At 43.8% G+C, this 20,636-nt stretch overlaps 1 protein-coding gene across 4 annotated transcripts; it reads right to left on the reverse strand.

Annotated features, from left to right (window-relative positions):
* Positions 1-11,804: 11,804 nt before the first annotated feature.
* On the reverse strand, positions 11,805-16,124 carry cox17 (cytochrome c oxidase copper chaperone COX17). Of its 4 annotated transcripts, none has more exons than XM_080498256.1 (5): positions 16,037-16,096; positions 15,336-15,412; positions 13,990-14,115; positions 13,792-13,911; positions 11,805-12,011 (listed from the first exon to the last, which is right to left on the reverse strand). In XM_080498256.1, exons 3-4 carry the CDS (start codon positions 14,106-14,108, stop codon positions 13,827-13,829), a joined length of 204 nt encoding a protein of 67 aa, XP_080354382.1. In that variant the 5' UTR covers positions 14,109-14,115; positions 15,336-15,412; positions 16,037-16,096; the 3' UTR covers positions 11,805-12,011; positions 13,792-13,826. The 4 variants fall into 4 exon arrangements, with proteins under 4 accessions (XP_080354382.1, XP_080354381.1, XP_080354380.1 ...); XM_080498255.1 differs by having other exon boundaries at positions 15,315-15,412; positions 16,037-16,091; XM_080498254.1 differs by lacking the exon at positions 15,336-15,412 and having other exon boundaries at positions 16,037-16,124.
* Between the last annotated feature and the right edge of the window lie 4,512 nt (positions 16,125-20,636).

Consider the following 20,636-nt stretch of genomic DNA (forward strand, 5'->3'; position numbering starts at 1 on the left):
CTGTCCTACTTGGTCTTCTACCCTGTGACTTATACCAGAGCACTCTTGACAGGACTTCATCATCTTCCTGTGCTCTGCGGATCTGGTCTGGTGTCAGGGACTGATTTGTGTCAGAATCTTTGATCAATGTTAAAGCACTAACCTGGAAATTTTGCCAATTCCTTGGCAAGGGAGTCTTTGCTCCACCAATACGGATTCCATTGATGCACTTGGCGCTTCTTGTCCCACTTGTGTTGTACAGCTCTCCATGTAGCTCTCAATGTCCAAGGGCATACGCGACAGACCATCAGCATCGGCATTGGTCTTGCCGGGACGATAGCGTATGGTGAAGTTGTAGTTGGCCAGTTCTGCGACCCATCTGTGACCTGTGGCATTGAGCTTGGCAGTAGTGAGCACATATGTTAGTGGATTGTTATCAGTATACACCACGAATGATGGAGCATGGAACAGATAATCCCTAAAACGTTCACAAATGGCCCACTTCATCGCCAAAAACTCTAACTTGCCGGAGTGGAGGTGGTGCTTCTTCTCTGCTGGACTCAGGGTGCGAGAACCGTATCCTATGACCCTCATCTTGCCTTGCTGTCGCTGGTATAAAACAGCGCCTAGCCCAACTTGTGATGCATCGCAATGTAACACGAAAGGCTCGGTGAAGTCTGGGTACCCAAGGACAGGAGGTCTGGTAAGTGCATTTACGAGCTGGTCCACTATCTCTTGGTGGGAGCTGGTCCACTTAATAGACATTCGTGATGATAAGTGACCGTTGCTTTTTTTCACTCTTTTCTTGGACTTGACAGTGGAGACTGGGGCAGTGTCGTTCTCAGCAGGTGGAGGACTAATCAGACTATAGAGTGGGTGGGCTACACGGGAGAAGTTGGGGATGAAAGGCCTATAATAAGAGAGGAAACCAAGCATTTGACGTACCTCTCCAACGGTTGTGGGTGTCTTCTCCTTTAAAGCCATCACTGGGGCCAACTCTGCTGGATCCATTGTATAACCTTCACCTGTTACCAGTTTGCCTAGAAACTTCACACTGTGCCTGAACAATTCACATTTCTTTGGAGTCAACTTAACACCATGCTCTTTGTAATGCTGGAGGACAAGGCGGATGTGTTCTACGTGTTCGTCAAATTTGCAGCTGTGCACAAGGTTGTCATCCAGGCACGGGAGACAGATAGTGTCTCTGAGACCTGACAAACAGTGTTCCATGCTCCTCTGGAACTCAGCGGGTGCGGAGCTCAGGCCAAAGGGAAGACGTACCCATTGATAGAGCCCCCAGGGTGTGATGAAAGCAGTCAAGGGGCGACTTTCTTCATCCAAGAAACCCTGGTGGTATGCCTTGCCCTGGTCTAACACTGAAAACCACAAGCTTCCACCCAGTGCATCCAACATGTCCTGAATTCGTGGTATCGGATGGCGGTCTGGAACTGACTTGCGATTAAGCTCTCTGAAGTCACAACAAAGGCGTAGTGTTCCATCTTTCTTGCGGACACATACTACAGGCGATGAGTATGGGGACCGTGATGGTGTGATCCAGCCTCTGTTCAGCAGGTCTTGCAGATACTCCTTAACTTCTTTATGCAGGGGCTTTGGGACAGACATGTAGGTCTTTTGAACAGGACTTGTATCATTGAGGGTTATGTGCATTTTCAAAGATGGTATGCAGCCCACATCGTCGCTGTCGTACGCAAACGCCTCACATTCCTCCCGCAACATCTGCTTTACCATGACTTGTTGACTCTCTGTCAGGTGCTGGAGATCCACTGGCGGATCCCATGAAGTTGGTCTCGGCTTATTCTCTCGGAGCTGTGTGTCACTTGGGTTGGGAGACTTAGATTCTGTATTGTTCATGTCTTGTCTCTTCAACTCATTTACTTTTGACTGAATGTCTGCTGCATAAACAGTTTTTACTGGTTCCAGGTGTCCAATCACTTTGTGACTCTCCAAATAAATGGGGTGGTCTGTAGTGTTAATCACTGAGATGGGCACATAAGGAACTCTTCTCTTTGGGATTTGTACCAATACATCTTTGAAGATTACGCCCTCTGGTGGTGGATTAGTCACATCAGGTGAAAACAGCATGTCCTGACCTCGTGCATGTGGACTAATGTGTGATCGTACGTAGACTGTGGTGACTTGGTTAGCTGGCAATGACAGTCTTTTTACTCCAGTCCGTACCACACCAATCTCTGAGTCTTCACTGCTGTTCTGCACTAGCTTTACAACATTGTGAGCTGTTCGTACAGTTATTTCAAATGCTTTACTCATGTAGTGGGCTAGCTGTTTTCTTCCATCTTTAGTTTTTACGTCTTCTTGTTTGACAATAGCTTCAATAACATTGTATCCAATGATGGGGTCTCTGGCCACGGCTGAGTCACTGGAAACTAAGATTGGCACTTGAAGCTCATTTGTGGAGGACGAATCACTGTTCAATTTAAATCGTACCTCTATCCAGCCAATGTAGGGAATGGGCGTGTCATTAGCAGCGAATACTGAAAGTGTCTCGTTGTCTAACAGTTCTGACACAGGTCTGACAACTGTGTGAGGAAGGTAATTTTGTCGCCAGTTCTCATTTACTATGCTGGACTGTGCCCCTGAATCCCATGATACTTTGATCGGCTGATCGTCCATAACACAGTTCACCATGCATCTGTTGCCCACTAGACTGACTAACCTTGACTTTTGTTGAGGTGGTAGGTAGCAGACTTCAGTTTCGGCTGATAGGGTGTTGGCTGTTGTTCCTTTGGTGGCTGGTGCTGGGCTTGGCTGTTTGCTTTGGGACCCTTGGCTTTGGATTACTGCTGGTCCCATCTCAGCAGTCCCTCCCCGTTTCCCGACGACGGTCTCTGCGCTTGACATCCACGAGAGTAGTGACCTTCTCGCCCACATTTGAAACAGTGCCCACAGCTCTCTCCTTTTCCCTCTTCTCTGCACCTTTTACAGCCTTTTTCCCTCTGTGTTGGTCTCATGGAGCGGGGATTAGTTTCCATAGCAGCCATAAACATTTGTTTCATTTCTTTACGTAGTTCTTCCATAAACTGTTGGGTGTCTGTCTTGGTCTCTGACCCCCTCACTGACTTCATGGACACTGCAGTGGGAGGTCCTTTGGGCTTGGATTGATGCTGAACAGGTGCCGGTGCTGCCTGACATTCTGTTTGGAGTTCCTGCACCTTTGGAATCCTAGCTGCAGTCAACCTTTTTCGTTTTTCTGATCTCTCATTTTCTAGTTTTGACGCTTCATTGATTTTCTCAATCAGTTCCTCATCCGTTATGCTTACGTCGTTGAGGAGGGGCTGTAACTGATATTTAATAGAATCACTGAGCAGCCCAGTTTCAATGGAGCGGAGAAACTTGCGCTGGATGGTGGCTCTGCTGTACAGTTCATCAGTCTCCTCATTTGCTGCTTTCCATAACAGTTTCTCTTTGAGTTCAATTGCACGAAACACAAAGTTGAGAGCAGTTTCTCTGGGTTCTTGAGAAACATTGAGCAGCTGATGGTAAAGCTCTGTAGGGCTATCTACTTTGTAATGTCCCTTTAATATGGTCATAAGTTTGGTGAGTGTAAGCCCACGTTTTATCTCCAACATGTCTCTGAGGGGCATTCCTGGACAAATGGCCCTGATTACTGCTTCAACTATTTCAGTCTCTGAGTGTCCTTTTTCAGTCCCATTCTCAATCTGGCGGACTAAGCTGAGGTAAGATAACTTCTCCTTCTGTCCAGGCTCTCCAATCTGCCCACAGATTTTAAACTCCCTTCTCAACATCACCTCTTGTAGAGTTTGTATTGGCTCTGGTCCAGTTTTGGGTGGAGATTCTGTCATCTTTACTGAAATGGCCTGTGGCAAGGCGTCCTCAGAGTCCTTCTTTGACTTTTTTGATGGGGTTTTCTCAACTGATTGGCTCTCCTCTTTGTTTAATCCCAGGATATATGTGGCTGTCTCATTATAAAACTTTTCCACTTGATCCTCTTCTTCACTATCCTCAACCTCATCAAACATACCTTACGCCATCTTGATGAGTGTGCGCTTGGTCTCGCTTTGAGGGTCTCCGCTGTCCAGGCCGGAACATTTTAGTCGCCTGCAGACGTCCACGAGTAGCCCTCTATCCAACTGCCACAAAGCCGCACTCACTTGATCACGTAGGTGTTCAGTTGATTCCATTTTGGTCTTGAATGAAGGTTCGTCTCTTGGGAAGGAAGGTGGTTGGTGATGTTGACTCACTAGCGCCACCTCCTGTATGGCTCGCCAAAATATGTTACACTTATGAGAATTATGGGCCACTCATCTCCCATGCAACATATTTATTTTCTGCAACACAGAAGCACATTGTTCAATCCGGAGCACGCTCGGTGATTCACTCTCTTCCGCATCACGTTCTGACTTCCGCTCCCGGCGGTCAGCCACTGATACGCACCGAGTGCCCTCTACTGGCGAACCCTATATAAGCTAGTATTGCCACGGATTAACTCTTAAAATGATATTCATTAACATAAAATGACCTTAAGAATAAAGAATAAAATAAAATAGGGGGGGCAACTATTTCTAATTATGAACGTACACATAGTGCCACATGTGCAAGGTGAGGTTCAGGTGTGATTCGGGTGCGGTTCAGGTGGGTTGAGGTGTGATTCAGGTGGGTTCAGGTGTGATTCAGGTGAGGTTCAGGTGGGTTGAGGTGTGGTTGAGGTGTGGTTCAGGTGAGGTTCAGGTGGGTTGAGGTGTGGTTCAGGTGGGTTGAGATGTGGTTCAGGTGGGGGGTGGTAACAAAGTGTGGGAAAGAGATGGTTCACATAACACACACCTGTGAAGTCTGTGTGACGATATGATCCATTGTATCATCAGGAATCATGAGGGAGGATCACTATGGATGAATACAGTAGTGCTGCCCATTCATCCGGTCACTTTTGACCGGGACACTACAGATTGATTAAAACACTTAAAATTCAATGAAAGAGGTGATCACCACTTTTATATGTTCAAGTGCATAGTGTGGAGGATATCATAAAGCCTTGAGGCACTCAGATGTAAACCACAATATTTATGAGTGTTTTAAGTTGAAATCGGTCAGATTTGACCGGAACACGACCGGAGGGTTAAATGCGTTTCTGGACGTCGGCTGGGTTCAGGTTTGAACTGCTGCTTTGGACCAGTCACTTTCTTTTTGACTCTAAAGTGGATGAATTGCAACACGAAACAAAAGAAAAAAATCATTCCTTCAAATAACAGCTGGCTTTAGGACCACTATTGGCCTCCCGCAGTGCAACACATCTTCTTCACATAGAGTTGATCAGGTTGCTGATTATGGGATGTTGCTCCACTCCTCTTCAATGGCTGCCAAGTTGCTGGATATTGGCAGGAAGTGGAACACGCTGTCGTATCCGTCGATCCTCCAACCTGCTCAATGGGTGTGTTGTGTTTATATTTTTCTTCAGTAAATTTAAAAAAAGCAGGACCATACAAGTAATATGTTACACTTAATTCATATATAATCCTCACTTGAAGCGCTCTTTTGCAGATGTTCAAGTAAAAGTAAGTCTATTTTCTACAATATTTGCAATGTTTAACCTTGACTTTACTCTGAATTTAATTGTAGAATTTACAATACTCATTTAAAATGAATGTATAGATAAAATCAGTGTATCTCCAACTTTACTGAACAATAAATCGCAACTTTAACAATTCCTCATTACTTTTGGTAAACTTAATCTAACATTTCTCACTTTAGGATGAAAATGTATAACTAGACAGGTCAGCTGATAATAGTTGCTGCTTTTCTTTAACATTTTTATAGGTGAGTTTGAATTAAATAATTAACAACTGATCAAATTAAATGACAGGTTTTCTAATATACATTTTCTGAGGAATAAAAAGTTCCATGTTTTGTCACCAGATTATGTGAAGAGCAGCCTAAAGTAATTCAAGAAGTATTAATGAAGTATTTTGCTTTCTCCGATTAAACCTTTCTGTGACACTTAAACAACACAGCAAATTTAAGAATCTTATATACATAGCTTTGATATGATCCGATTCGATACGATTTGATGTTGATTTGATAGAGATTCAATTCTACACAATGCGATTTGGTGCGATATGATTCAACATGATGTAAAGCAATTATACTTAACGTATAGTAATGATCGCATTTTGCTCATATCTACTAGAACTATGCATCACTTTATTCAGCCTCTTTTCGTCCTCTTAAAAAGCACAAGACAAAAATCCGGCCTTGTCAGAGGGTTGGGATTTGGAACCAGATTCAACATAAGAAAGAGGAATCGGTTCCTCACATTTTCAACTAGTTTTATCACAGTCACAACGTAAACAGTAAGACGACAACAACAATCACTATCAATGAGTAGCTTAATGTGACACTTTCAATAGTGCAATGTCCATATTCCTTCTGCCAGACAGATACTGAACTAAGATTTCAAATAGATTTAATACAAATTATAATAAGCTTTCATAATTATGGTAGGTCTTTCACAATCAGACTCATGTTCAATGTAAATAACACTTTTGAAAACAGATATCTCTGTAAATGCCACTCACTGCTAATACCTAACTTGGTGGTTTATTTCATGTGTGTGTTTTTATTTTCCAGGAAGATGAGTTAGTCCACATGTCCAGGAAGAAGCAGACTGCCTCTGCTGTCACAATAATATAGTGATATTGTCAATAATACCTGTTGTGCTTGAACACTACTTCAGAGAAACACTTGTTGCCAGTGTAGGTTTAGCAGCATGACGTCTTTACAAACCGCCTGCGTCTTGTCACGTTTACCATCTTCCTTGTAAAAGCCAAAGTCCTCCTAAACGCCTGATTTGAAGTGTTTCAGTGCGTCAAAGATCTCAGCTTTATGCTTTCTGCTGCTCTCGTGGACCTCAGTGCTGCGGCACGAGCTGGAGGGAGAAAAGTGTGTCCCGGCTGATGGTGCGTTCAAGGCGCCTCGGAATCACCACATATCATTAAATACAACGTGAAAAAAATACAACGTGCAAAACAAATGTTCACGATGTATTTTTGGAAAAAGTACAGCGTGAAAAAAATCGATGCAACTGTTGATTTTACCGACGCAGGCACTCAGTGACTGATGTATCTCGATTTCACAGTATATTGTACCGATGCACAGTGAAAGGATCAATACACTCGTATTTCACGCTTTTGTGTCTTGATACCAATTCATATCGATTAATCTCCACATGCTTTGTGTAAACCTGAAAAGAACTTGGGAAGTTTCATTGTTGTTGGGGGCGTGGCCTAATTTGCATATGCTAGCGTAGCACCTAATTTGTATATGCCAACACAAAGGCGATATGCCAGATCAAAGGACAAACTCAGATCAAAGGACACACTTTGGCTTTGATCGTAAATTCAATATAAATGGTCCCTGTCACATCAACCTTTGTCCGTTCAACCCTCTGGCGCGATCGACTCTCTTCTACCTTCCCCTGCGTTCTTCCTTCACCTGCGTTCTACCGAGACTTTCTTTACCCACGACATCGTTGGACACCATGACGTTCACTGACTTTCAGTCCGCTGAATGCTGGTTCCCCCAGTCTGAACTTTGGGCTCCCCAGTCTGAACTCTGGGCCCCCCAGTCTGAATTCTGGGGCCCCCAGCCTGAGTGCTGGGTGCCCCAGTCTGAATTCTGGGACCCCCAGTGTGAATTCTGGGTCCCTCAGTTTCAATTCTGGGTCCCTGACTGTGAGAGCTGGATGCCCCAGTCTGAACTCTGGGTTCCCCAGTCTGAATTCTGGGTGCCCCAGTCTGAGTACTGGGTGCCCCAGTCTGAATTCTGGGACCCCCAGTGTGAATTCTGGGTACCTCAGTCTGCTCAACAGTGGGAGGCGGTTGAAGCACCTTCTCATGCTCCACAGGTAAGTGATGTTTAGACTTTTAATAGTATAGAATAGACAGTCAACAACCCATGACAACCCTGTAAACCATGACTTTCTCTTACTTTCAGTGTGCTGAATACTGGGTACCCCAGTGTGAGTGGTGGGTCCCCCAGTCTGAATTCTGGGTGTCCCAGTCTGAGTACTGGGTCCCCCAGTCTGAAGTCTGGGTCCCCCAGTCTACTGAGGGCTTGTGCCCAGATTCTGCTCTAGAGTGGACAACAGAGGAGTCCCAGTCTCGTGTTCCGCAGGTAAGTGCTGTTAAGACTTTTAATAGTATAGAATAGACAGTCAACAACCCATGACAACCCTGGAAACCATGGTTTTCTCTTACTTTCAGTGTGCTGAATGCTGGGTCCCCCAGTGTGAGTGGTGGGTTCCCCAGTCGGAAGTCTGTGTGTCCCAGTCTGAGTACTGGGGCCCCCAGTCTGAATTCTGGGTCCCCCAGTCCGCTGAGGGCTCGTGCCCAGGTTCTAGTCAGGAGAGGATCAGAGAGGAGGCAGAGTCTCATGCTTCTCAGGTGAGTGCTGTTTAGAATTTTAATAGTATAGAATAGACAGTCAACAATCCATGACAATGCTGGTAACCATGACTTTCTCTTGCTTTCAGTCTGCTGAATGCTGCATCCCAGAGTCTGCTGAGTGCTTGTCCTTGCCTTCCGCTCAGCAGATGGTCACGGAGGAAGCTCAGTCTCCTGCTCCACTGGTAAGTTCTGTTTAGAATGTGAATAATGACCAGGAATTACAACTTATGACAAGTATGTTAGCTCAAGACAGAATGTAGAACGGTATTATAAATGCGTAAAGGAACAATTCATACACCCTTAAATAAATGATGGGCTATTATAAAATATGCTGTGCTAATTAGAACTTTATACAATAAAAAGTAAAAAATAAAGCCCAAACCAGCATTCCCTTGATTTTGAAGGGGATCACTGTGACTTCTTCCTCTCTGTGTCCTTCTGTGGACATTAACGGTGTCTTTCCTCTCATGTTCTACCTCAAATAGCAGCAGCAGTTCCAGCTTCACTCCGTGAAGGACCTGGGGGCCGAGCAGCTTCAGGTGGCCAAAGACGAGAATGCTGAGAAGCACGAGATATCTGATCGCGCTACGAACTGCCAGGCTGCTCAGCATAGCCAAGCTGAGCAGCATCAAGTGACTGAGCAGGCCGAACAGCAGGGGCTGAACAAAAAACATCGGGAGGCTGACCAGGTGGAGCAGCAACACCAGGTGGAGCAGCAACACCAGGAGGAGCCTCGTCAACAAGCCAAAGAACACGAGTTGACTGTAAATGAACGTTGGCTGGACGAACAAGTTGAGAAGCGACGGCGATTAGCAGAACAGACCAGACAGCGACGGCTGAACATTGAACGTCGGCTGGACGACCAGGAGGAGAAACAACGTCGGGTGGAGCAGCTTCGTCAGGCCGAGGAGACATTGCTAGCTGAGCAGGCAGAACAACGGCGGCTCAACAACGAACGTCGGCTGGCCCATCAGACAGAGAGGCGGCGGGAGGACAGATTCCCATCATGCAGTGGGAGGACACAGGCCAACTGGAGACGAGTCTCAAGATGAGGAGGTGAGAATCTGTTGCCATATCATGCAGAATATTTAGGAGAATAGACACCCCTGAGAGTGGCTGCTGAATGAATTCAGACACACTCATTAATAAAAGCTGGTCTTGTTAGTGTTCAGGTCATTGATCATCTCTCACTTTCTGTTCCCCTGCAGGAAACCATCTCCTCCCCAACCCCAACCTCAAGGCTTTTATTAATCAATAAAAAAAAAATTATAAAAAAAAAAAAAACTCACTTTTTTGTATTTTGTATTATTGTAGTTTGTGTGTCAAGTGGAGTAAGAATGAGCTGCAATCCCCAGGGGATCCCACTATTTTAATTTTTGGCTTATTTTCAAGACAAAGGGCTGCGATGAGGAAAACAATGGGACAATTGTTGACGTCCCTGTGTCTCCACTGTCTACAGGGTTGTCAGAGGTAGCCAAAGTCAAAGGCAACAAGGGTTAAAAGTTCTGGTTTTGCCATATGAAAGCAGTGACCATTGGGCTTGAAGCCATTTTATTGTGAAAGAGAACAAAACACTGAGACCCGAGCTGAGAGGTCGGTGATGCTGCTATGAAATAGAACAGCCTCATTATCCAACCTATTTGTTTATTTATTTCCAAACATGTACAAAAAAAAGAAAGAGAAATGAACATTTTAACAAAATACACTCATCTAAATGAGTAATCCAGTGATCACTCGATCTCAAAACGGTGTTGTCCTCCACTTCCAAGACATCCTCCTCTATCTCTGGTTCAGTTTTAGTGTCCTCTTCATCATGTCCAAAAAGCTGGACCAGAACCTCTTCGACAGAGAACCGCTTGGTCAGTCGCCTCCTCATTGTGCTCAGAGTAAAAGGATTGCAAAGCAAACATCAGGCTATATATATGAGGTCTGTGTGAAGATGTTGATGAGTCTGGAAGGTGTGGTTCACATAACAGACTCCTTCTAGTTTATGTGAAGATATGCTCCATTGTTTAGTGTGCAAGGTGAGGTTCAGGTGTGGTTCAGGTGAGGTTCAGGTGGGTTGAGGTGTGGTTGAGGTGAGGTTCAGGTGTGGTTGAGGTGTGGTTCAGGTGAGGTTCAGGTGGGTTGAGGTGTGGTTCAGGTGGGTTGAGGTGTGGTTCAGGTGAGGTTCAGGTGGGTTGAGGTGTGGTTCAGGTGAGGTTCAGGTGGGTTGAGGTGTGGTTCAGGTGTGGTTCAGGTGGGTTGAGATGTGGTTCAGGTGAGGGTCAGGTGGGTTGAGGTGTGGTTCAGGTGGGTTGAGATGTGGTTCAGGTGGGGGGTGGTAACAAAGTGTGGGAAAGAGATGGTTCACATAACACACACCTGTGAAGTCTGTGTGACGATATGATCCATTGTATCATCAGGAATCATGAGGGAGGATCACTATGGATGAATACAGTCGTGCTGCCCATTCATCCGGTCACTTTTGGCCGGGACACTACAGATTGATTAAAACACTTAAAATTCAATGAAAGAGGTGATCACCACTTTTATATGTTCAAGTGCATAGTGTGGAGGATATCATAAAGCCTTGAGGCACTCAGATGTAAACCACAATATTTATGAGTGTTTTAAGTTGAAATCGGTCAGATTTGACCGGAACACGACCGGAGGGTTAAATGCGTTTCTGGACGTCGGCTGGGTTCAGGTTTGAACTGCTGCTTTGGACCAGTCACTTTCTTTTTGACTCTAAAGTGGATGAATTGCAACACGAAACAAAAGAAAAAAATCATTCCTTCAAATAACAGCTGGCTTTAGTTTCTCTTCAGCAACTCATTCAGTTTCAGTTGAAAAAGGATATTTTACTTCTACACTGAAAGTTACTTTGATCTTGACTTAAGTCAAATTTTTGTCCAATACAACCATGCTGATATTTGATTCATTTTCAAACAAACCAAAGTACCTTCATATACCGTCAATAGACCTGAAAACTGGCTGATGCACCCCAAGTAATACATTTCATTAAAGTACTGCATGACTTGATGTCAGTTGTTCTATATGCATGTCCTACTTGTGTAACTTCTTGACAAGTCAGCTCATCTCGGGTTTTAACTCGACTTGTGGGACGTTTCTGTTTTTAACCCCAACTGATGAATATAAATATGAATATAGTGAACGCCAGGCGTGTTTTCCAGTCGGTGTGGCTGCAGACGGCCTCGGCCAGCCACACGTCAGTAACAGCCACACGCTCAAGAGGAAGAATGCAGGTATGCCAAGTATTGACTCTGCAGGGGCAGGAGTTATTTTTAAGCAGAAGTGCATACCAGGAAGAGCAACTGTGGCCGGCCGGCCTTTCACCGACACTCAAGATGAGCCAGTGACTCACCGCGGACCAAAACAGGCACATTTATTGCATAGGACTTTTATTTATTTAAATCTTTCACACATTTCTCAGATCCTGAAGTTTAATTTAAAAACAAAAACAATGTTCACACAGAAAGACAGTGAAATCCCTTAAAGATGAAGTGCTTTTAATCACATTTCCCTTCCAGCAGAGGTATAAATAGGAGTGTTGGGGGGGGGGGGGGGCGCCGGGCTCATCTTCCAATCACACTGCAGGAGAGACAAACACACAGTTTACTACACAACCAAAGACAATCTCAAGTGCAAAGGTGGGAAAAATACTCGTTCTCGAAACACTATTGTAAAAGTACTAATTTAACTTCTCTACACAAGCTATTAGTAAAACTCTTAATGTAGTTTGGTCACTTTATGATCAATTATCAGGGTTATTTATTCCATTACAGAACAAATCTCAATTTCCTTCTCACATTCTTTAAACTGCCTTCTTTCTTATTTTAACCTCTAAAAGGACTCTTCAGTTCAAATTGAATGCTGATTTTAATATTTATCTACACTGAAGCCGCGAGGCAAAAAGTGACATTAGTCCTCGTTGAATGGCCAAACTTTGTTTCCATTCAAACAGATTATTTCCAAAGTGTGTTATGCGAGGCTGTTTGCATTAAAACATGGATTCACCGTCTCTTCAATTAGTTCAAGACGCATCAAAAAGAAATAGAAAATACAAAATGACAGGGGTGTCAAACTCGTGTTACTTCAAGAGGCCACATACAGTGCAAGCGAGCCGGACCAGTAAATAAGAGCACTATTATCTATAACGTGCAACTTTGTAGATATTATCTATCTTTGGGTGCAACAAAACAATATATTGTTAAGTAGTTCACTTTTAATGAACTATTCTTTAACAACACCTGGAAATTGAATAAAACACATTTCATGTGTGTTTTACCACGTACAAATCACAGTGGGTTTTTATTAAACTATTTACATTTTCAAAACATTAACTCAAAATTAAACGAGTTCATATTGTGATCAGAAGAACTCGATTCGCCACATAACTCGGACTCAAATATGTGTATTGCAGTTGACGTCATAAAGGTTCCCCTCATGGGCTGCTGGACTGGGGGGGCAACAACATTTTACATCAGTATCTGTTCTTCCATTTAAGAACGTGGAATTTCCCCCCCACTTCTCTCCACGTTGTGAGTTCAGTCCTCAAGATCAGCCTCATTGTTTTGAGTTACAAATCAAATCAAATTTAAAACGGAGAGCAATATTGCTGTATATTTAAAACACCAAGAGTTACACTAAAAACGTCTGTTGGAAAGACTTTTTTCAAACAGAAAGTCTTTGTAATCAACGATTATTATCGGAACTTGACCGTTAGATTGCAGCGTCAGTGTGGAGAAATGTTCCTGAGCAAGGCAGACGTAGTGCTGCTTCATTATTCAGTGAGCACAACTGCAACAGAATAAACTTTGAGCCTATTTGCCCCGAGGAGCGAGGGAAGGTTCGCCGGCTTCACCTGCTGAAACCTGAACGAGCCAATCGGGGGATTTGACTCCGCCCCTCTTACTTCACGCTAAAGAGACACGACGGGGACTTCAGGTGCACAGTTTGGCAGCAGAGCGACTGCCACAAGGCTGCGAGTGCAACGCTTCACCTCAAACACCTGTTTTCTGAGTCAGTCTGACACACAGCAGACTAAACAGAACTCCTGCGCAGGGTCATGTGATCACAAAACTACAGGTGGCGTTAACAAGCGCAGCCTGCAGGTAAATTCATCGTTTAACAAACATGATCCTGCAGGTAAATTCATCGTTTAACAAACATGATCCTGCAGGTAAATTCATCGTTTAACAAACATGATCCTGCAGGTAAATTAATCGTTTAACAAACACGATCCTGCAGGTAAATTCATCGTTTAACAAACATGATCCTGCAGGTAAATTCATCGTTTAACAAACACGATCCTGCAGGACTGAACCAAATCCAACTGCAGGACTTTTAATGACTTTGTTTCAAAACTTACCACACAGGCACCAAGAGGAGAAAAAAGAAAGGAGGTCAAATCTTGAATCCGAGGGCTCTCATGCAGTCTTTATGTGCCTCGATGAGCTCTGTGCAGTTCTCCTCTCCCTTCTCAATGATGCTGGTGGAAACAAACAGGAGGGACAAATAAACATCTCCCGCATTAAGTGGAGGAAGGAGAATGTCGTCGGCGGCTCACCAAGCATCCCGGACTTTCTTGGTCTCCGGACAAGCACAGCAGGGCTTCAGCGGCTTCTTCTGCTGGGCGCCGTCGGTCACAGCAGGGGGCTCCACGCTGGCTGCAGACAAGGCCGACATCCTCTACCTGCACCCGCAAGAACACATGTAACCATGGACTTCAAAGAATAAATACACGTTTACTTTGTCGTCAGCAAGCACTTCATTTCTCTCACATCACTTCAACTTCATGTTTATCAGACGAAAAACACACAACATCAAACAGAAGCACTTTACTGAACCCAAACTAGGATGTTCGGAGTATTTATTTGGTTTGATTTGACTTTCAAAGGTTCACAGTCAACACAAATATTGCACAATATTGTGTTGAATAAATGTAACTAAAAGATTAACACTCTTCTTTACAGGTTTGTAAGTCACTGCTAGTATTTACATCAGCCTCTAAACTGTGTGCACAATTAGTAAAGTTATATGTTAGTATATTCATTCTATTTACCAGCTTCAGCCTCCTTACTGAATCCAAAATGTTGATGAAACTCAAACCTGAATGTTTCAGAAGGTAGAAGTCGGGTTTTGTCTGCATGTTTCTTAAGCACCTCAATGAAAAATGTATATTTTCTTCTTTACTTTCCTCTGTAATGTCTGATAAAGAGGAAATACTGAGCCGCTTCTCAAACAAAGTGTCCTCTAAAAACTGGCAGTCGTTTCTGGGAGTTGATTTTCAGTCAATCTTCAACCTGAAAAGGTCCAACGAGCTCATCTTGAATGATGTAGTACCTGCATCAGTCCTCCAGGTCGGAGTTCCAAGACTCCTGGGGTCTGACTGAAAAGTCCCTTCTATCTCCTTTCCTATCCACTTCTCCTGAAGCCCGGAAGTGTTTAGTGTCACGGCCATGATGAAGACTGTGTGAATTCTCGATGAGCAAAGGAAAGGAGGCTGGTTGCTTCCTTTACAGGGGTCCCAAACTCCGCAGCCCTGGATGTTTTCCACGTCTCCCTGCTTCCTCACAGCTGATTGCAATGAGCAGCTCCTTATCTGGCTTCTTGCTGAACTTGGTGATGAAGCATCAGGAAGTTCAGGGGAGGAAGATGTGGAAAACATCCAGGGCTGCGGCCCTCGAGGACCAGAGTTTGAGACCCCTGGTGAGGGGTTTTACAGCCTTAAAACATATATAATACTTGTTTAAAAAAATAAAGCTTAACCACTTTTATAACCTAACACTGCGATAAATGAGGGGCCACTGTAGACACGTTTATACAGAAAAGTGTTGTTTTTTTTTTTACTTGCACAATGCTCTAATTCTTTCTCTTAAAAGTGACACTAACTTGAGTCCTCTTTAACATGACCTTGTAGTGTGGAGGAGGAGAGTTTGTAGTTTGGGCTGCCAGGATTAAACCTCAGGCTCCATAAAAAATAACCAAAACTAGAACAAAACAAGCAGAAACAATTTGTACAGATAACATGAACTCACTACATGACACTTTCTAATCACTTAGAACTTTATCACACATTAAATGTAAATTATAGCTTTTGTTTTATTCCCAACAATTTAAGCGTCATGTGTCAATCATTAAAATTATTATATTCTCAATATACTGACATTTTTCACATGTTCGATCAGACGTTTCTCACATAATTGTTCTAATTTGAATAAAATACTTTAATGAGCTTTATGTCAAGCAAACTGACAAATCAAGTAATTGATCAACAATATTGTAATGATTTGCAGAAGCACGTGTCTGCAGGTTAAACTGATGTAATGATCGCGACCTCTTACTAATAAACTCGTGGATACACACATCGTGCACCAAATTACACCAACAGAATGAGACTGGGATCAGATCGTGGTTCATGGTGTTTATGGTTTATATTAGTTTTAACATGTTGCATAACGCTGCGGTGAGCTAATCGCGGCTAACAGCGGCCATATCACAAAAAACATTCACAAAAACCCTTCGTCTAATGTGTCGAACCGACAGAAGACGAAGTGAGACTTTTAAACAACCTGCTGGTGAAGAACGTGGATGAGAAATGTAGTTTAACTGACCTGTACGGCTGCGTTAGCAACAACTTCACCTTCAGAAAGAAACCAGCGTGCAGCGGAAACCGGTCACGTGGTTCGCGTTTCATAAAACATCACATGACCCAAAGCGGCCGCTGAGGATCCTGGGAAACGTAGTTCTTCTGGAATGTATTTATTTATGCTATAAAAGATTTGTCTTATGTGTTTTTTTTATATATATTTCGAACACATTCATGCGGTTTTTATTATTAATGTATTCTTTATATTGTTTATATGTATTTTATAAATTTCAATGAATAAACAGTGGAACATTTTAGCCTAAAATCATGAAGTCCAGGAGTCGCTGGCACTGTTCACCATTATGTTCTAATTCGTAGACACATCATGTGATTGTAGTACTTCAGTGACAGAACCAGATAATGTTTTACATGGTTTCCTCATCTCATTTATGTGTTTTAACTGCTACTCGGTTGTGTATTTCCATGAAATGTCAAAGTGTGTCATTGTGCTTTATATTGATAATTCAGGGACATTTAGTCCATTGAGGCAGCACCTGAAGCACAATCATGATGGAAAGTGACAAACAAAGAATTCAATAAACAATTGAATCCTAAAATGGGAAGGCTGATGTGTGTGTTTTAAATATTGTATTTCATCAGTAAAGTTGTCAAATTTACATGTTTCTTGGTGAAATAGTGAGTAAATAAGTGAGGCAGCTGAGCTTCTGCTTAGATTATTCCTCAATTACTCCTCAACTACACAATCCTGATCATAGTTTTGCAAAGATGAAGCTATATACGTAGTTTATTTGTGTTGGATATTTAGGCCGTGCTTCTGCAAAGTTTCAAGTGAAAACACATTGTTTCTGCATTTTTGTTTCAGAACAGTTTTGCATTTACACAGTGTTGTTTTTGCTAATTTTCACGACCAGAGTTGCAGTGTTTTCAAAAAGTTCCACCTTGGGGGCCATTCTGAAAAAGTTGCGTCTTCAGTGGCACTGAGCACTGTTGTCGTTAACGGACTGCTAAAACACAAAGAAGGTTTTGCATTTTCATTCGAAAACACCGTGCAAACGAGGCCTTGGTGTTGTTTAAAAAGCAGTGAGCACATGAAGAACACAACAGATTCAATGAGTTGTGCAACAAAACCATAAACATAAAAATGAAATATACATAGTTTATATATAAAATGTTGTATAAATTGAAACCAGACATACGTAATATCAAAGCATATTATTTTTCGTTTGGAGGATGGCCTGGGAGTTTGGCAATATGAGAAATGTTGACATTCTGTCCTCAGGTAGCTGCAGCAGGTTGGTCCGGCTCCGCCGTGCGTCAGCACAGGAAAAGGCGTGCGTAAGCAGCAGCACTGTGTCTCTTCCTCCCTCCACTTGGTCGGCCAGCTGTGTGCTACATAAATGAACACTGCTCTTTTTCTCTGTGCTCGTTTATGCTCGACGTGTGCTTCCATTTCAAACAGTCTGCAAGTGTTATCGACTTTTGTTTCTCCAGGATCACAATGCATGATGTGGTGCTGGGAAGCTTTTAACTCTCAGGTGCATCCATCTTGGTTTATTGTGAAAATCTGCCCCCTGAAGGAGTGTGGGGTAATTGCATCCAGCTTTTAAAGAGCAAAATCCACTTGATTTGGATTACTTTGGCTTTTTCCCATCGATATCTGTGAATAATAACTTCAGATAAACTGGAGGTGGGTATAGTAGATCCATGGCGGACTTGTCAGGACGAGTGGTTCCCAACCTGCGGCCTGAGGCCCCTTGGTACGTCGTGAGGGAGTCCGAGGCTTTAAAGGCATGGAGCTTGTCAAGATTACATTTGAACATTTGAACAGGACAAAAGGGATTCTAATGACATTTGGCCGACCTGGAAAACTGCTCACTGCTTTCACTTCTACGTTTTGTTTGTTTGTTAGAGAGGGAGTGTGGCGAGATGTTGTCCTCGTTGTGGAGAGCAAAGTCTGCAGCCTGTCTCAGGCCTCGTTTGCACAACGTTTGGTGAGAAAATGCTTCATGTTGGTGTTTCGTTTCAGAAAAGTTTGATGTTTACACTGCAACACTTTCATAACCTTGACACAGGTGTCTGTGGCAGACAGTGAACATGGATTGTTACTACGGTGACTGTCAAAATAAAAGTGCCATGTCCTAGGAGAATATGGAGTCATGACACCACAGAGGAAACAGCTTGAAATGATCATCCTTGTGTTTGTGTCCTGGCCGCGAGACGACGACAACATCCTGTCCACCTTCACCACAAAGAGCCGGCTCTCCTTCGTATGTCCAGATCTCTGCTGCCGGGCTGCTGACCGGCCCCAGCAGGAGGTCCCACATCACACCTGTACAACAATCTCTTCACTGGCTCCCTGTTGTGTATCGGGTCCAATTTAAAATCTTGGCGCTGACCTTCTGAGCCCCACATGGCCAGACCCCCACCGACATCACAGACTCAATGAAGGCCTATACAGCCCAGCTGGAGGACTGAGGTGGTCTGAGCAGTTCCTGCTGACCGTCCCTCCTCCCTGCTTTAAACCTGGGGGGGGGGGGTCCTTTAAATCCACCGTGCCCCACCTCTGGAACGGGCTTCCTTGAGACCTGCGTTCCCTGGCCTCAGTCATGCTTCTAAAAAGCACCTGAAAACCTTTTTGTTCCAGCTTTTTCGACTGAGCTGACCTGCACTGTGTCTCTGCACTCTAGGCTTTTTTATACCTCCCTATTTGACCCCTTGAGTTTTATGCCTTTTTAGTAGTGTGAAGCATTTTAGACCAACTGGCCCTGTGTTGAGTTACAGCTTATGCATTTTAAGCTTTTTAAACTTTGTACTGACCGCATGAACTTTTTACTTTTGTGAATCACTCTGTGACCACTGTCTGCAAAAGGCACTATATAAATAAAGTTTACTATTGTTCTTACTGTCCAGCTACTGAGCATGTGCAGAAAAGCTATTTACTAAAGCCATGGTGAGCATGACCAGTAGCAGCGTTTCAGAAAAGTCTCTCGTTTGCATGGAGACTGAGTCCGAGCATTATATATATATTTTTTTTTTTAAAGAGTCCGAGCATTTTCAAAACGTTGTGGTTTCAGTGACTCCAAGCATTATCGTTGTGCAAACTGACATAACAGTTTTGCAATTTCACTTGAAAACAAGTTGAAAAGTGATGGCGAGGTAAAAGTTGTGGCACTGAGATTGAAAATGAAAATTATTTTAAAAAATGTCAAAAAACCCACATTATTTAACATCTAACCTCCTATCCAAACTTATGATTGTTTAACGTGTTTTTGTGCAAAGAAACACACGAGACGAAGGAACACATGCTCATCTTTACTCTGTGAAGTCTGGTGACGCAGAGCGTCTGGATCAGAACAGGGTGGAAACAGACAACCAGCAGAGTCGCTAATCGTCACACAGGTAACGGGAGAAAAGCCACACAAACTCTTTCGTCTTAACCATGACCGGTCCCTCTTCTGACCACACCACCATGTCAGTTGAGTCGGGGATTCTTCAGGCTGCAGCCGATGCAGCGCCGATCAGAAACAGTCCTCTGCTATAATGTCCTCCTATCAGGAGACACATCTCGTGCACTAAGCTGCCAGTAATTCACCTCACAGTACCAACAGACACTACATCACTTCATCCCGCCGCGCAGTCAAATCCCACAATTACAATTTGTGATCTTTTGTCCCTCTCAAACAGCAAGCAACTCATCTTTTCCAAGAAAACACACAAAAATCACCCAGCATTTCACCCTGTAATCCTCAAAACCAAATTGTAGCGATTCATTCTTAATTTGGTATTGTTTGTGTTGTGAAACGGGCAGAGCAGAGGAGCATGCTGGGAGCTGCATGATCATGTACGGCATCAGGTAACACAGTACAGTGTTTAATTACAACCCTACTGGGGGGGGTGAAAGAGAGAGGGAGGGAGAGAGGGAGAGAAAGAGAGAGGGAGGGAGAGAGAGAGAGAGAGAGAGAGAGAGAGAGAGAGGGGGAGAGAGAGACCCAGACTCAACTTATTCCAGCACAAGCTGCCAGATGTCAGCTTCACATGACAATGATGGTGATCCTCTCTCTCTCTCTCTCTCTCTCTCTCTCTCTCTCTCTCTCACACACACACACACACACACACACACACACACACACACACACACACACACACACACACACACACACACACACACACACACACACACACACACACACACACACACACACACACACGCCCCGTTGACGTGACTTGATTCATATGGGGATGAGACACAGATACTGAATAGTTGATGAGCTGGGAGAAAAAGAAAAGAAGTACAGGGCAGTAGTGGGGGCAGGAATAGAGAGAGAGAGAGAGAGAGAGAGAGAGAGAGGAAGGGAGGGAGGGAGAGAGGGAGGGAGGGCTCAAGCAGAAAGGCGGGCAGCCACTCGACTCTCTCTACACTGCTCCAATAAGCCCAGAGGTTGGGAAGCCTTGATGGAAAATTACCTTGTGACCAAGAGAGGTGGTCAGAACCGCAGGAGTCAGACCCCAGAAGGAGAAGGAGGAGGCGGAGGAGAAGAAGAAGAAGAAGAAGCTGAGGAAGCATGGCCTGTGCTTGTGGCTGATCACACTAAGTGAAGTTCATC

Source organism: Blennius ocellaris (assembly GCF_963422515.1).
Source record: "Blennius ocellaris genome assembly, chromosome: 6".
NCBI classification, from domain to species: Eukaryota; Metazoa; Chordata; class Actinopteri; order Blenniiformes; family Blenniidae; genus Blennius; species Blennius ocellaris.